The 17,407-nt window shown below is 48.0% G+C and overlaps 1 protein-coding gene across 4 annotated transcripts in view; it reads left to right on the top strand.

Moving 5' to 3' along the window:
• EGFLAM (EGF like, fibronectin type III and laminin G domains) overlaps nucleotides 1–17,407 on the top strand; it is a 181,695-nt gene that overhangs the window by 158,414 nt on the left and 5,874 nt on the right. For 2 of the 4 annotated variants that reach the window (XM_072824830.1, XM_072824831.1), the window contains exons 19-20: nucleotides 7,646–7,724; nucleotides 11,108–11,251. In XM_072824830.1, the coding sequence (XP_072680931.1) occupies nucleotides 7,646–7,724; nucleotides 11,108–11,251 (223 nt within the window). Of the gene's footprint in view, nucleotides 1–4,528; nucleotides 4,549–4,819; nucleotides 4,940–7,645; nucleotides 7,725–11,107; nucleotides 11,252–17,407 lie in introns of those variants that run through there. The other 2 variants (XM_072824833.1, XM_072824832.1) reach the window with 2 other exon arrangements.

Below are 17,407 nucleotides of genomic sequence, written 5' to 3'. Positions count from 1 at the left end.
TCTGAGCCATGCCCAGAGCCTATCCTGATTGTTGGATGCCTGGGCTTTGTGGGCTGATAACTATTTTGACCCTTACCTGTAAGCACTCTAAGGAGAAATCTGAGAAATCTTGCCCAATACAGAAAAATATAAATTCTACTAAAATATAAGTAACCGTCTGTAAAGTGCTGTTTTTCATGCTATTTCCTCTGTACCTGGGTTTCCTCATCTGTAAAATGAGAATAATCATGCAATAGCGTCTATCACAGGGGGTTGTAGCATAGATTAAATGAGGTGACACATATTCCCAAGAAAGATGCCTGGTAAGTACTCAACCAGTACTCATACTCGCCATTATTGTTATTGGTGAGAAAAAGAAAATCCACTACAGGTCCTGTGAGCTACTCAGCTTCCAACCTGCCCATGTCTGAAAGATAGAGCAGGTCACAGGCCATAAGTCCCTGCTGGATGGAACTTTCCACACCTGCCTTAGGGAGGCATTGACCACAGACCTGGTGTCTAGAAGTGGCCTACCAGCATATGGTCATCATGTTGGGCCATTGGATCTTCATGCTCAAACATCAGTATGGCCTACCCTATCTGGGAACTAATAATAAAAAAAAAAAGCATCAGGCCAAAGGAAATAAGGCAGTGAGCCTAAGTGAAGGAATGTGCTCTCTCTCTTTCCTATTTGTTTCCAGGTTCCTGATCTCTATCAGAGTTAGCTTAGGGGAAGATCGGAGGTTACACATGGATACTGTGGTATATGGAATTGTAGGACAGGTTGTTTTGCAACAGTCTTGGGAAATATGAATGCTAATTTGCTAGTTGGAAGCCTGAGTAGTAGTATATTTAAATGGATTTTGAAAACTGCATGGCAAATTATGTGAAATCTATTTATTAACATAGCTCACCACAGTGATGACCCTCCAAAGAAGACTAATTGATCCATTTCTGAAAGATCCTGATTACAATTCTAACAAGCAAATTGTTGTTTAGCTAATAGCATGTACTTGCAGAGATTTAGTTCAAGAGTAGCCCATTCATTCGGAAAATTGAGTTTGGATTTATCCCTTAGTGTTTGAATTTCCTGCGTCTCCATTTTTACCACAGGCAATACCAGTTGGCTCCTGCCTTAAATGCTTACATTAATGGTCAGTATATAAAGCCCAGGCTTAAATGAACATTAGCTTTGAGAATTAAAAGAAGAAGGACAGGATAATTGATGAGCTTGTTAACCCTCGATTTCTGCTCCTCAACATTGGCCATAACAGGTATAAAGTGCTCACATTTATAGCTTTGTAACTGTAGGTGCAGATTCAGTGAGAAGCAAGCATCACCGGCATGAGGAGTCAGATCTCTGGGAAGGGCCTGGGCCTTCTGGCAAGATCCAAGGGGATGGACAGTGGCCAGGGGAGCTGGGGGGCATTTAGGCCTTTTTTTCTGCAACATGTGAGGCTCCAACCCAGAGTAAAACTCAGGCCGACTATCAGCTCCCCTCGTGTTGTATCAGTATTTCCTTATGCTTTCAAATGAAGATAGTACTTCTGCCAAAATGCCAGCTGTTGCCAATCCTAGGAAGGCTTATATATGGGGGGCATGGCCCATATCACGTCATTTCTTCTCCTGTTATATGGCTTGAGAGGATTAATGGGAGTCTGGGCGCAGGTTAGGGGCATCAAGGACAATTTTTTCCAGGCCCTAGTGGGCACACAGTGGTGTGCAGTTGCCATATAGACTGCTGTAATATCGGGGTGAGCACCTAGCCCTGAGTAAGGATTGGAAAGAGAAGGGAGAGAGATGGGCAGCTCTACTATTCCACAGAGATGCAAAACATTCTAAAAGTTTGGTTAGATTCTTCCAGAGAGAGACCAGGAATGCTCAGAGGCCATCCTTGGTTGTCAGAATGAATCCTGACGGGTAGACGGGAGTCTTGTCTGATCTGGCAAGGTGACCCATAGCTTCATATATTTCAAAGTTTGGATTTTTTTCCTTCTCCCTGATAACCAGATTATGTTTCAAAAGCAAGAACCAATTCTTAGTATCCCCTCCAGAAGTTAAACTGGTCCTTTTACATTGCATAACACATTGCAGAAGTCACCAGCGCCAGGCTTCATTCAATCCATACCACCTTCTCCTTCAGGAATTTAGCTTCAGGGATCCTCAGTGAGTCTGGTTTTCTCTAACCTGGTCAGGGAGTTTGTGGCATGCAGGAGATTTCCACTAGAGCCCTCGTTGGGAGATCGGCACCTGTTCTCACCTCTTGGTGGCACGGGAGGGTTAGAACAGAAACTCGTGCAAATCCTGGAGTGGTCTAGACACCCAGGCTATCACAGTGGTTTGGGGACCCCACCACCACCACTGTCCCTGCAAGGCTGAGCCCACGCAGAAGCAGGCATGGAGCTCCCACTGAGCCCCTCACTGCTCCCCGGACACTGCGGGCTCCCTGTAGCACTAGCAGCTACGGAAAACTGAGCCTTTCCATCCCAACCTGGGGAACCCACCAGGACAGGAGAAACCAGAAGTTCTTCTGACTCCCAGCCTTCTTCTAACTTCAGGTGCCTACAGAAATCATAAGGCCTGACTTTGCACCTCATGCAGCACCCCAATACTGAGAACTCCCCTTCTCATCTCACCAAGGCCTCCCTCCTCTGAAATGGCATGCCCTATCCTTAGAGATTTCTCTTCTTTCTCTTTATTCTCATCCACATTTACTCATCTGTGTCCAGTCCCTCACAGGTTCTTGTATCTAAGTAAGTTACTAGTAAGTTAAAGCAGAATTTCACGAAGCTCGTGTACAAAATTAGGTTCTAAGGAATATTAATGGCTGTTTGGGGCCCACCTACAAAGACAGGCGACATACACTCACATACACAAAATAGGGGAGGAGCTCTGTGGTGGGATAAGCTTGGGTAATCCTGAGTGTCCCCAGTTAAACAGCTCTCTCTTCTGGGGGACTTCTCAGCACCTTGGTTATGATCTGAGTGTCCAAGACAAGGGTACAGGGTGCAGCCGGTTCCCCCTGGGCTTCTCCTAGCCAGTAGCATGCAGGTCTTTTGGGAAAGGACTCTAGGTCCTGGTTCTCCCTTCCCTTCCCTGCATTACTAAAAAGTTTGGACTCTGAGCGCACAGCACCCTTCAGGCCGCTAGATGGGGCTGTGTCTCTGCCGCAGGTCGAGTCGCTCCGCACTCCCAACTGACCATGAACCAGGCTTGGGCACACACTTAGCAATCCTGCAGGATCGGATCTCGGCTCGTCATTACTCATCCACCACAAACACAATTATTTCGAGCATTTTATAATGTATTTAGTAAATTCACAGCACATTGTTAGGTCTGATTTAGATGGTTTTACTTTTTCTGGTCCCAGTGTATGAAACAATAGCTTCAGGAAACATAGGCCATAATTTAACAGAGATTAATATATACAAACAAATTATTTTTTTAATTTTTTAAAAAGGTTTTATTTATTTATTCAGGAGAGATACAGAGAGAGAGAGAGAGAGGCAGAGACACAGGCAGAGGGAGAAGCAGGCTCCATGCAGGGAGCCTGATGCGGGACTCGATCCCTGGACTCCAGGATCACGCCCTGAGCTAAAGAGACGCTCAACCACTGAGCCACCCAGGCGTCTCTAAAAACACAAATGAATAAAACATATCCATTATGCATACCACAGGGCGTGTTTATTCCTTAGGACATTGTATCATCAAACAATGGGAAAATGTGGGGGTATCCAGCCTGGATGTTGATCTTGAGAGGGTTGAAGGCTGGTCCTGGAGAGAAAGATCTGTGTTGTTGTTACTCTGGCTAGAGAGTCAGCGTCATGTAACCAAGAATTCTGGACCACGTAGAACTGTCCAGCAAAGGAGGGTGCTACCCTGTGGATGCAGGCACTGCCTTGGGCAGGGCGGCCATCCATCAGCACATTGGAAAAGTCAGATTCCAGCCCCCGGGTCCTTCCTTCACTGTGGTCCTGTGACTGTGTGAAAGAGCCAGCGCTCTCGTCAACTCTTTATAGTCTGTTGGGAATTTCAAGTCCCTCAAGTGGAAAATTTGCCTTGCCTGGCTTGGAAGCTGCTATTCATTGGGGTATTTGTATGTGAGTGTCGGCAGATGGCACAGGCTTTTAGAGATAAATGTGAAGATGTGACAAAAACACTTTTCGACCAGTGCCTTTGCCGCAGAAGAAAAGACAATGTAGAAAAAAAATGAGATTCGGATAAAATATCATCATGTTTACAATATCTTAACAAACTACAAAGGGCCAGGAGGGGCTAGATGGTCACTTCCAGCTCTAGTGTTTTAGGACAGGATTAATATTTCTCCATCTAGACGGCCTACAGTGAGTGTATTTTCACCACCTTGTATTCAGTCGTGCCATTCCTGGAGCAGTCGACTGCCCTTTGTTAACCACAAAGAAGCAGGGCTCTGGAATCTTGCGAAGAGTGGGTGGGGTGGGAACTGGGGGGATATTTTTCCACCACAGAGAGAAAAGAGGCAGCTGGCTGGCTTATCATTCCTCTTTCCCATGTAGCCTAGAGGCAAGAAAAGTAATAATCCTTGACGAGGTAAGTAACTCTTTAGCAAAGGACTGTTTCTCGGGGTTGAGAGTCCATGGGGGATTATTAGTTCAAGGTCAGGGGCGCTAAGGAGTGTCAGATGACTTCCACATCTTCGTCCCCATCCCAGCCCCCAGTATTAGGTGGAGACTTAGGGAAGGGAGCTGGGTGACTTGGTGCTGAGAAAGATTCCCCTGGGAGGGGGGCCAGTGGACTCAAATTCATGTTCCCCTGAGAGGACCAGCTGGGCCCTCGACAGGGCTTTTGGAGCAAAACAAGGCTGGTTTCCAGTGATCCCCAACCAAGGTACCTGGGATTTTACGATGACTGTGGAATTCTGACTTTCCCTGTTCTGTTCCATGCTGGCACGTGGCAGAGTGTGGGAACTATTGCCTCAATAGTAAGTACAGAACGTTCCAGAGACCCTGGGAAAGCGCTCTGGGCTCATGCCAGGGTGGGCGCGGCCGGGCCATGGGCACCGACAGGCAGCTCCATGCAGAGGGTAGGGGGGTTAAGTGGTGGGGGCCTTGGCCACTCCACCGGGGAGGCGGGCATCGTCCCTCTGAGCCCAGCAGCCCCGCCATCCTGTCTCCCAGCTCGACCTCGGGCGAGGGACGTGCCTGAACCTCAGAGCTAGGGCCTCAGCTGGGACAGGGCTCCCACAGACCCCTCTGAGGCTCTCTGTGTGCACAGCTGACCACATGTGACAAGCACATCTGATTTCAGGGAGTCCGGGGGAACGAAGGCTGTTGGCCACAGGCCCACGGCCATGGCCAATAACAGCAGGGGGACAGGCCCTGCTTGTGCCTCTCGGCCTGGGGGTGAGCCAAAGCCGGTGGGGGAGCCTTGGCTATGTTTAGCTCTGGGAATGTCTCCTCTGACGGCTTGGATATCCTCTGCTTTTCCCTCCTGGGTGCTCGTGTCCTGAATTAGGGGCCTGCATCCCCCCCACCTCCAAGCCCCCTTTCACCTCTTCCTCTCTCACCGTCCTCTGGATCCTCCCTTCCCTGCCTCGCTTCCCCACCCCCTCTCCTTCCCCCACCTGAAGGCTCCCCTGCCCTGAGCCTGGCTCTCCCTTTTTTTTTCTTGCCTCCTCCTTTCCTTCCTTGGCAGCTTCTCTTCTCTTCCCACCCCACCCCCCCCACCTTCCTGTTCGTTTTTCTCCTCAGCTCCTGCTGTTGTATATCCCACTCTTTTTCCTCCCTCTGCCTCCTTGCCTTTTCTACCCCTCTTCCTCTTACCCACTTTAAGCAGAAGGGTTACCCCCCTTATCTGCAGAGTAAGCACCCCCAGCCCTCCGGTGGATGCCTGAAACCACAGCCAGTCAGGGACCCATATGTTCTATGTCCCCCCCGTACGTACTTACCTACAATAAAGCCTAGTGTCCAAGTTAGGCCCAGTAAGAGATGAACAACAAGAACGGATAATAGAACACTTAGAACAACATATGGAATCAAAGCTATGTGACTATGGTCTCTCGCTCTCAAAATCTCTTATTGGACTGTGCTCCGCCTTCTTGTGATGCTGTGAGATACAATAAATGCCCATTCGATGCACTGAAGTGAGGTGAATGATGCAGGCTCGGTGACCTAGCGTTAGGCTCCTGTTGACTTTCTGAAGATAGGATCATCTGCCTCTGGACCACCCAGCCGCTCAAAGAGTGGATAAGCAAACTGGCGAATAAGTGGGGGCTGCTGTACCAGAGCCCTTCTGGGTTCCAGTAGGCCGTCTGGGCTGGCAGCGCCCTGTCCAGAGCTGTGCCACGTCAGAGAGCACGTAAACAATGTCTCCAGAGTTACCTCAGAAATTAATAAAGGTTCATTTCCCTTCCTTCCTTCCTTCCTTCCTTCCTTCCTTCCTTCCTTCCTTCCTTCCTTCCTTCCTTCCTTCCTTCCTTCCTTTTTTTTTTTTTTAAATTTTTATTTTTTACATAAAGATTTTGGGAACCTGCCATGGGTGACCTGCTAACAGAGGAAGTTATACTTGCGGTCACTGGGTTTCGGGTTTGCTGTTGCCTCTCTCCTTCCTCTCTGTCTCTCTCTTTCTCTTTTCATGTTAGAAGTTAAGTTTAAACTCTCCAACTGTTCATATATCAAGTAGCTATACATTTTATGTCTTGGGTGTAGAGTCAGCTCCATGTCTCCTTTGCATCAACCACATATTTTTGTGAAACTCCTAACTGGTTTTATAAGGTGGCTTATTCTCTCTCGTTTTGCACATTTCTTTGAAAAGGATTCTTTTTACCTTAATTTCCTTAAACCGTCACTTCTGTGTCTTTTTAAAGAAGAGAAAGATATTGCTTTGGGGAAAAGGGTGATTCCTTGGGAAGGCAGAGGGGTGAGAAATTAGGAAGAAGGAAATATGGTTCTAAGATACTGGAAAATAAAAGGTGGGCTGAGGGCCAGAATTAAGAGCCTGTCTGGTTTAGGGTCTTTTACCCTCTTCTTAGCTGTATGATCTTAGTCAAATCCTTGATGATTCCTGTGCATTGTCTTCCTCTTATGTGAAATGGGAATAACCAACCCTCTTCCATATTCCCTGCTGCTTCACGAGAAGGTGGTGAAGACCCTGTAAAACAGGACATTGGAAGGCCATTTGTAAAAAATGGGTCAAAGCCTTATCCCGCCTACTTCACCAGTCCGTTGAGGTCATGGCTGAAGCAGTTGGAGTCCTGGGGCAGATTGGCTTCAGTTAAGGAAATCCTGGTGGGCTTTGTTTGGGGATTGTTTTCCCTGCCTCCCTAGGAGAACATCTAGGGCTATCCCCAGCTGTTCCCCATATGGCTCAAGACCTGCTCTTTGGCTTCCAAGAATAATTGGGCTCTGTTCAAGTTTCAACATACTGCAAGGACTTCTCAGGAGTGCCGAGGCCAATAACAGTGACAGCCAGCCCCAGGGAGGCGACCACAGGGAGACACCAACCCCAGGCCATGACAGGCAGCTCCGAACCTGGCCAAATGCATGTGTAGCCAAGAGGAAGAGGCTGACAAGTTGTTAAATGTCCCATTTCCAGGAGCTGGCTTCCTTTGTATTTTCCTGCCCTGTGGTTGAGGGCTGGGTCAAGAAAGCCATATACCATGTAACCTCCATTGTCTGTTCTATCACAGCCATCACAGAAGCCATCGAGATCCCGCAGTTTATCGGCCGCAGCTACCTGACATATGACAACCCAGATATCCTCAAGAGGTAATACGTTACAGCATGTACCTTCCTTATCTCTGCGGGGGTAGGTTTCTCAAAGTCTTTGCCAGGACTTTTCCTTATCTTACTTGCCAGAAGATAGTTCTCAAAGAAGGCCTTTTAGCCATGGCCTCAGGGAGAGAAGAAACACAAACTAGACATAGAAACTAGAATAAAACAAACAAAAAACAAACTAAACTTGAAAAATGCTGCCTTTCAAACAGCCCCATTACAAACAACCCAAACCCTTTCTGGTCAAAGGGCCTGGAGAGAGGAGCATGCTCAGCCCCAGGATTTCCAATATTGGGGTTTTGAGAAGCAGTGAGAACCTGACACTCCCGGAGCCAGGGCTATGAGTGTGATTCCCCAGGCAGGGCAGTTAGCTTCGTGCTGTTCCATGACCACAGTGTGCAGCTCTGCCTGGAGCTGGCAGCAGAAGTGCCCCGGTGTCCCTGCAAGCACTCGGTCCTCAAGTCCCTGTGCTACCTTCGGTCTTCCTCACCGAAGATCCGCTCTTCTCTTCAGGCTCTGGCCAGTTCAGTGAGGGCTTCTCAGCTCTCCTCATATGGATGAACATGATACAAGGAGATGCCCACATCCCCGCCCTGGCTCTTCACGCCTGGTGGCAGCAGCTCCGGCCCAGCTCTGGAGTCCAAGCTCCTGATTTGGAATAGCATGTTTACCTGACGAGGAAAGGCTGGCCCTAGGCAAAGTCCTCGCACTAGTGAAGCTCATCTGTGGTGCTTTCAGTTTGCCTGTCTCTTTCTTTTTCCTCCTCTAATTCTTTGTAGTTTATAGGGTGCCGTCCTCCACCCTGTCACCAGCACCATCATTCTAGAATTATCCTTCCTCTTCAAGCTGACTGCATCTTAACAGACTATAAGGCAAAGCTTGAAGCTAAAGGCACCCAGTTCTTAGGGTAGAGTTTGGGAGCTTTTCAAGGGACAAAAATAGTCAAGAGACTTTCCTGGGGTCTTGGATGTAGCTGGTAACTCTGAACACACACCAGATAGACATGCTTGGTTTTGTTTGTTTGTTAGTTTGTTTGTTTAATTTCATGTTGTATTTATCTAGGTTGTTGTGACAGGGGGCCTTAGGCAAAATAGATTCCCAGCCCAGAGAGAGTTTCTCCCTTCTTAAGCCCTTTCTCCCAAAAGATGCAAGAGCATTCAATCCCCAGAAAACAAGGCATTGTGAAAGGGGCCCAAGTCTTTAGCCCTCTGAGGCTTAGTAAGAGGCATCAAGTGGCTGTGGGGAGTAGAGGGGTTTGGGGAGAATAGGGGGTGCAGGGCCCCAAACCAAAGCAATTATGTACATGTGTGTATGCATGTAAGTCAACCTCAGGATCTGTTTCCATTGGATGCCTTTGGCTGCATGTAACAGAAAATTCAACTCAAAATGTCTTAAATGTGAAAGGTATTTATTATATCATGTAATAAGCAGTCCAGACGTAGACTGGTTCCTGAGTTGATTAATTCAGAGATTTAACTGTATCCTCAAACACCTAAGTCTCTTGCATCTTTCTGCCTTGTTAACTCCAGGTTATTCTCCGGGGGCACTCCTTTTTGTGGTTGTCTATAAGATGCTCATAAAATTGCTATAAATCAGGGCAATATCCAGGGGAAGTAAGAATTTCTTTTTCATGCAACTCTTTCTTAAAGGAAAAGAATCGTTCCTAGAATCCTTCTGATAAATTCCCTCTATCTCATTGGACAGTATTGGTCACATGCCCACCCCTAAACCAATCACTGCAAGAGGAATGGAACCATGATGGTTGGCTTATTCTAATCAATGCATCCAGAGCAAGTGAAGGAAAAAAAGGAACTCAGAGTAAAAGATGGAAAACAGCAGGTCTCTAGGGAGTAGGCCAGGGCTGGATTCTCTGCACCTGGCCTGGTGGCAAAGTCACCATTATGGACGCTGCTCCTCCCTGCCTCACTCTGAAGCCCTGCATGGGGAAGGTCAACGTGATCTCTTCCTGTCTAGGTCAGGCCCTGGGGAGCCTAGACAAAAGTCCCCTCCACTGTTCGCTATAGATCATCCCCGAGCTATGATGGTTCGACTTAACGATTTCACCATGACAATGGTGCAAAAGTGTGCATTCCATAGAAATCATAATTTGAATTTTTATCTTCTTCCAGGCTGATGATTATGATACGATCCTCTCTCACGGTGTTGGGCAGTAGCAATGGCTACAGCCACACCATCACAAGGGTGCCCTTACCACCATTCTGTTCCCGTAAACTTATTCTGTTTTTCACTTTCGGTATGGTACTCAATAAGTGACATGAGATAATCAACGCTTTACTATAAAATAGGCTTAGTTTTAGATGATTCTTCTCTAGTGTAGGCTAATGGAAATGTTCTGAGCACATTTAAGGTAGCCTGGGTTAAGCTACGATGTTCAGTAGGGTAGGTGTACTAAATGCATTCTTGACTTAGGATATTTTCAACTTATGATGGGTTTATTGAGGTGTAACCCCACAATAAGTCGAAGAGGGTCTATAGTGAATATACAGTACAGCTCCTGAGCAGGTATATGAGACAGAGAGGGATGGTACAAGGGATAGGAAAATAGAAAAGGAGACTTTCCCAGTAGTGTCATATTAGAAACAATACTATATTAGGTTTAGCCTTATGTCACCTTTTATTTAAAGACTTCATGCTTGCTCTTCTCCTTATATTAGATGAAACCCTGGTAACCTTAGAGAGACTAGATTTCTCAACTATTCTGTACCTAAGAACTGATAAGAACATGTAAGCATGTGGTCCTATCACCAGCATGGCTGTGAGGGCAGGAACTGACCTGTCTGAGCACAGCTTCCTGTTCCTCTCCACCCTGCCTCCACTCCAACAGCTCTCAGGATCATTGTCCCAACAAGCCACCTTCCTTGTCTGACACTCGGCCCCCTGTCCAGTCACTCCTCCTCTTCCCTCAAGGACAGTCACTGCCAGAGTGGGTCATCCACAGCCATGATTATAGCCCAGAGAGCTGCCAACTTGAACCTCTTGGCAATTAAGAAACTCACTTTCTGTTGGGGAATGAGAAACACTATTCCAAGGCCCCTTGAGGATGGGACAGGGAAGAGGGAAGACTGAGGTGTGTATTGGTGGTATAGCTTTGATGCTGGCTGGCATTGGCCAGAGTCTGGCAAAGCTGTGGCTCATCAAAATGCCCTCTCGTGGGGTTTACCACATGTGGGGAGGAGGACGCTGCTCTAAAATGAGCAACCCAGAATTTTAGGCCCATAGTGCAGCTTGTGGTGGTGATGCCATTTTTAATTTCCTGGTAGTACGTTTCAGAAATGCCAGGTTACCCTTACACCTGGCTCCTCGGTGTATTCAGAATGGACGTGGATTTGTTGCAATTATTTGTATATTTTCCCCAGGGTATCTGGATCAAGATCAAATGCATTCATGAGGTTTAAGACAACTGCCAAAGATGGTCTGTTGATGTGGAGAGGAGACAGCCCCATGAGACCCAACAGTGACTTCATTTCCTTGGGCCTTCGAGATGGAGCCCTGGTGTTCAGGTAACCCCTTGCCGGTTGTCTTCAGCACCACCTTGTGATTTTTCTCAGGCAGTGCCAAACAGAGTGATGCCAAAGTAACAGCATACACTGCTGGAACTGACTGTTGGTCCAGGCTTATTTGAGGCTCCTGGTATTTCTTTCCAGCATCCATCTTCTAGAGCACCGGTGGGCAGATTTTAGCCTTAGGGCCATATCTAGCCCATCACCCACTTTTGCAAATGAAGTTTTATTGAAATTCTCCTGTACTCACTTATTTATATATTATTCCATTACTTTCATGCTACAGTGACACATTTGGATAGTTTCAATAGGGACTATATGGCAAGACCTAAAATATTTCTCATCTGGCCCTTTACAGAAAATTTTTTGGCCCTTGTTCTAGTATGTTGCTTTCATATCTCCCTACTTGCAAATTAGGCTGTGGTAGAAAGAGGCCTCTGATAGTGCTGAGCATGGATGTGAGCTGAGCCCTCAGCTCAAACTGGCTCAGCAGATGTGACCATCTGAGGTCAGAGACCTGGCCATAAAATTCTGACCCTGCTTAGCTGCGCAGCCCTGGGAAGGAGAATGCCCACCTTCCAATCTCCCCCTGCAAAGCACAGATTCACACGTCAGTGGATCAACCCAGGATTCGGATTTTTTAAGTGTTTCTTGGGTGATACTGATAAGGCAGTCCCGGAAGTTCCTACCTCTTTTGAGCGCCATGAGACTATTCTCAAATTTGTCAAATGGAAGCTATGAAGTAGCTAGAGGATTACCTAGACCACTTCTGCCCACCACAAAGGGTGGGAGCTGGCTTTCCCCAGGGCAGGCACTGGCTTGTGTGATATGAGAAAGCCTCTGTAGAGTTTGTGATGATACATCCTCATTTGAGGTTAGAAATAACTTGCCCAGACCCATGTTTCTTGAAGCACAGTCCCTGGACCACTAGCATCAGTGTCCCCTGGGAACTTGTTAGAAATGCAGATTCTCAGGCTCCATCCTTGACCTACTTACTGAACCAGAGTAACTATAGGGGTGGGGCCCAACCATCTGTCTTCACTGTTTCTCCAGGTGATTCTGTGTCCCCTAAGGTTTGAAACCCCTGCCTGGTCCCGAGATCCTCTCTCTGCTATGGGGTGGGTAGGAGTTTCTCTGGTTTTTCCTTCTTTAATTCTCCCTCTGGTGACTGGCACAAATGCACTAAGTGATATGGAATCAGTTGGAATTAAAAGAAAGATGATTGGCCTGTGGAGAAGATGAAGATTTAATTCTGGGGCTTCTGTGGATCATGCGCAGGGATTACTGACAGCCCGAGTAGAATAATGTCAGTCTTGGCAGTTTGAATAAAAGGCACTTGGGGAGGCCCTGCGCCTCGGCCCGCGGCCCGCTTGCCCGGACAGCAGAGCGTGCGGGGGCGGCCCTCCCGGGGTTGTGGGGCCTGTCGGGGCCCCGGGAGACAGCGTGTGCTTGAGGGCTCGAGGCCGGGGCTGGCGGGTGGGAGCCGCTCCCCCTTGGCCCTGAGGTCACACACGGAGCTCTTCACACCCCACTTTCAGGCCGGCTGCCGCGGAGCCATTTTCTTGTGGTTTTCCTGTGGTTAACCTCGCCGAGGCCTCAAGTACTTGATTGTGCCCAGAAAGGGAACTGAAACAGTAGCTCGGCCGTGGGCGGGAGGCCCGGCGTCCCCCTAAGCCTGAGCCGCGGCTCGAACCTCTCACTAGCCGCCCCCACCCGGCGCCACGGGGACAGGGAGCTCGGCTCGGCCCGGCCGCCACGCAGCTGGCCAGCCCCCGCTTCCCTCTCCCCGGACACCCCTCTGACGGCCCCGCCGCATCCCAGACGTTTTGCTCATGTTAGCGGTTCTCCCTCCGGATCCGGAAGATGGGCCCAGCGTGTTTCTTCTAGCCCGGAGCCGGGGCTGCGTTCCCTGCGGACGCCCAGCTCGCCCCGCCGAGCCCCGCGGCTGCTGCTGGCGCGGCCCTGCCCGGGTCCCCCGGCCTGGAGCTGCCAAGCTGCCACCCCACGTCCACTTCCTTCCTCCGGGCAGCGACTTCCCACATCCATTCACCCAGCACAGACGGAGGAAGCGCTGCGGGGGGCCGGCGTGGAAGGGGATGAGAGCGCGGCCAGTGGTTTGAAAATGTCAACGGACTGAGTCAGCCGGGAGCTGGGCTCGAGGTAGATTCCTGGGACCGCCCTCAGAGGCTCTGATGGACCGGGTCCTGCTGGGGGCCAGAATCCGATTGGAAACAAGCAGGAACCATGCCCTAAGAAACAGGGTCTGAAATGGTCAAGGGCCCGGGCTTCAGAGTCAGACGTGACATTCCCACGGCCAGGCGACCTCCCCAAGCTACCGCATCTCTCTGTAGAAGCCAGAAGCAAACAGTTGTGAGGATCACATGAGTTAATTCACATAAAGGACTTAGTGCAGGGTCTAGCTGTTAGTGGTAATGATTATTTAAATTCTTATCTTGGGATCCCTGGGTGGCGCAGTGGTTTGGCGCCTGCCTTTGACCCAGGGTGTGATCCCGGAGACCCGGGATCGAATCCCACGTCGGGCTCCCGGTGCATGGAGCCTGCTTCTCCCTCTGCCTGTGTCTCTGCCTCTCCCTCTCTCTGTGTGACTATCATAAATAAATTTTAAAAAAATTAAAAAAAAAAATAAAATAAATTCTTATCTTTGAGCAAATGTTTTCTGGGTTTCTTTGTGCAAGATTAAATAGAAGACAGGGAATCTAAGGGTTCAGCTAAAAGTGTAGTTTTTGGTTGTTTTGTTTCATTATGTTTTATGATTGTGTATGGGACAAAGTGAACAGGTGAACAGGTTTGTGAAGACCACCTGATTGATAATCTTTCCTATTTCCATGTGACCCTGATAACATTTTCATGCAACAGAGAAAAGGAAGAGATCTGACATTAGCAAAATGCTCTGTGCTACAGTTCAAAGGGGGTAAGACTAAGTTGGTGTGTCATCATGTGGAGGCAGCCGCTGGTTTCCAGAAGGCCTTACATGGTGGCTTTTCCCAGAAGCCCCATAGCTTCCTGCGCACAGCAAGTTGAGCAGGTAAATTTGGATCAGAGTAACCAAGTCATGCTAACCAGATTTACAAGGCGTTGATAGAGAAGCCAGACATGCATTCATTTGTTCATTCATTCATTCATTATGTTTCTACCTTTTTTTCTTTTTTTTAAAGATTTCATTTATTTATCAGACACAAACACACACACACACACACACACACACACAGAGGGGCAGAGAGACATAGGCAGAGGGAGAAGCAGGCTCCATGCAGGGAGCCTGATGTGGGACTCGATCCCAGGACTCCAGGATCACACCCCAGGCTAAAGGCAGCGCTAAACCGCTGAGCCACCGGGGCTGCCCTCTACCTATTTTTTAAAAGATTTTATTTATTTATTCATGAGAGACACACACAGAGAGAGAGACATGGGCAGAGGGAGAAGCAGGCTCCCTGCAGGGAATCTGATGTGGGACTTGATCCCAGGACCCCAGGATCACAACCTGAGCCAAAGGCAGACACTCAACCACTGAGCCATCCAGGTGCCCCATGTTTCCACCTTTTTTAAAACTGAGGTTATAACTTACATGAAGTGCATAAATATGAGGTGTACAGCTTGATAAATTTGAAAAATTTTTAAACGTGTAGACACCTGTGTAACTACCACCCAGAATAAGATAGAAAACATTTCCCACACCTAAGAGAACTCCCTCATGCTCTCTCCCAAAGCAAATAACCACTATTCTTGGTCTTTTATTATTGTAAAAAAAACCAAAGAGATAGTCCAGGGTAACAGGGCGTCTGGGGAAACAGGAGGTTACTTGGAAGGTCCGAGAGAGTGGTGGGGGGTGTTGGAAAGTCAGGCCATGGAAATGCCAACTAAGTTCCCGCCCCAGCCTCCACCTCACAATGAGGGCTGGATTCCTGTCTGCTAGGTTCAGTGTTGACTCCCTTGAGCACATTCTGGCTCTTTGCATAAACAGGAGCGTTATCAGGTTGGAGAGCAGAAGAAGAAAGCCCGTCTTTTATCCAAACACAGGTGAAAGGTTTCCATTCACCGAATTACAGTCACATTCCAGCCTAGTGTCCCTGAGATTATAACCAAGTCCCTTTGATTCTGAGATCTGGGTGTTCCTGACCTTTTTAGTTACAGATTTACAGCCTGTTGGTTCATTCTCACACATGACTACTCTTCCAAGAGAGGCTTGATGAATTTAACTCTTGGTGGCAACTTTCTGCTTACTGCAGGTTCCTCCAGGTGTATTGTTAAGGTGGACTCTAAGCCACTTCAAGGACTGCATATATGTAGGGTGGTGGGGTTATTTGTTTGGATCTTACGTGCTGTGCTCTTTTATGTAATATTCCCTACAGTCCTTTAGGGAAGGAATTATTACCCCCACTTCACAGATGAGGAAAGAGTCTCAGAGAGATGGGGCAAATGGCCAAGGTCACAGAGCTAGTAATTGGCAAGACTGGGAATCCAGGCAGGCCAGTCCAATCCAAGTGCCCACGCTTGGCGACCCTGAGTTGCCTTTCATAAAAGCCACACCTGGTAAGTCAGCTCAGTTTCTGCCAACCAGCTGTCAGCTCTGCTTCTTGTTCATTCATTTCTTCAAGAGGTAATTTGGCCACTAAATGATGAGATCTGAGAGTCCCACCTCCGGTCTGCTGCATGCAAGGAGACTCCGAATGTGGAAAATTCATTAGGAAGCAGTAAACTTTTCAGGATCAGCGTGACAGCTGAGTCTCCCAGCTTGTCAGGTCACCCAAGTTGTATGCTTGGCTCAGTGTCGATGGGCTGGGTGACTCCTTGGAGCCTCCATGATTATAGGAGGGACCCATAGGGCATTCCCTGGAGAAAGCCAAGGGCTTTCTATTTTTGCTCTTTTTCTCAGAGCGAGTGCATGGAAGAGCTCAGTAACTAAGCCAGGTTTCCTTTCAATGTTCCTGTTTCTTGGCCAGTGAAGTAATGGACAGACATGTCCTCTTACAAGATGAGGAGAGAGGTGCCCTGGTGGAACACATTTTCTTTGAAAAGCATGATCACATAGGCTTTATTACATTATCAAGGGGAGGGCTAGGCAGTTGGCCCAGCGCCCAGCCCGGAGTAGTCACTCACGAAATATTTGTTGAATTGAATTAAATTATAATTATTAAATGAGCACTGGACTAAGAGGAATAGTTCTCTCTGGTAAACAACATGTGCACATCTTCTGGTACCCTTAGGGTAGGCGAGGGCATCTGGAAACTGAAATAGGAAATACGAAGCTACCGAGTGGACCTGATATCAGAGTCAAGCGGGGAGGGAGGAGCAGATAAGGCACCAAGTTACATCCTACACATTCGCTTCGGGGTTTTAGGCAGATTGTCCTGATCTCTCTGGGGCTCAGCCCACTCTGCCTTGTTCTGTTTTGTTCTGTTTTTCAGAAAGTGAAAACACATGTATTAGTTTCTGAGAGCTGCCATAACAAATTACCACAAGTTGGATGACTTAAAACAATAGAATTGTCTTCCCTCACAGTTCTGGAGGAGAGAAGTCCAGCACACAGGTGTTGGCAGGATTGGTTCCTTCGGGGGCTTCTCAGGGAGAAATGTTCTTTTTTACTTTCTTTTTTTTTTTTTTAGATTTTATTTATTCATGAGAGACACAGAGAAAGGGGCAGAGACACAGGCAGAGGGAGAAGCAGGCTCTCTGCGTGGAGCCTGGTGTGGGACTGGATCCCAGGACCCCGGGATCACACCGCTGAGCCACCCAGGCGCCCGTGAGGGAGAATGTTCTATCCCTTTCTCCCAGGTAGTGGTGGTTGCTGGCAATTCTTGGTGTGTCTTGGCTTCTAGATGCATCATTCCAATCTCTGCCTGCATCTTCCTGAGGCATTCTTCCTTACACGTCTCTGTGTCCAAAAATGTTCTCTTGTTCTAAGGAATATTGGATTTAGGGCCGCCCTAACCCAGGATGACTTTGTCTTAACTAATTACATCTGCAAAGATCCTCTTTCCAAATAAGGTCCTGTTCTGAGGTTCTGAGCATTAATTTGGGGAGGACAGTATCTGAGGTTCTGAGTGAGCATTAAATTGGGGGAAGGGGAGAGACAGTATTTAAGCTAGTACAACACGTTACAAGTGATGAAGCCCTTCCTGTCCTGATACTACAGTG

The sequence above is a fragment of the Canis lupus genome, chromosome 4 (genome assembly GCF_048164855.1).
Source record: "Canis lupus baileyi chromosome 4, mCanLup2.hap1, whole genome shotgun sequence".
Taxonomy (NCBI): domain Eukaryota; kingdom Metazoa; phylum Chordata; class Mammalia; order Carnivora; family Canidae; genus Canis; species Canis lupus.
The sequence above is the reverse complement of the archived record's forward strand: the minus strand, read 5'-3'. Positions and strand labels throughout refer to the sequence as shown.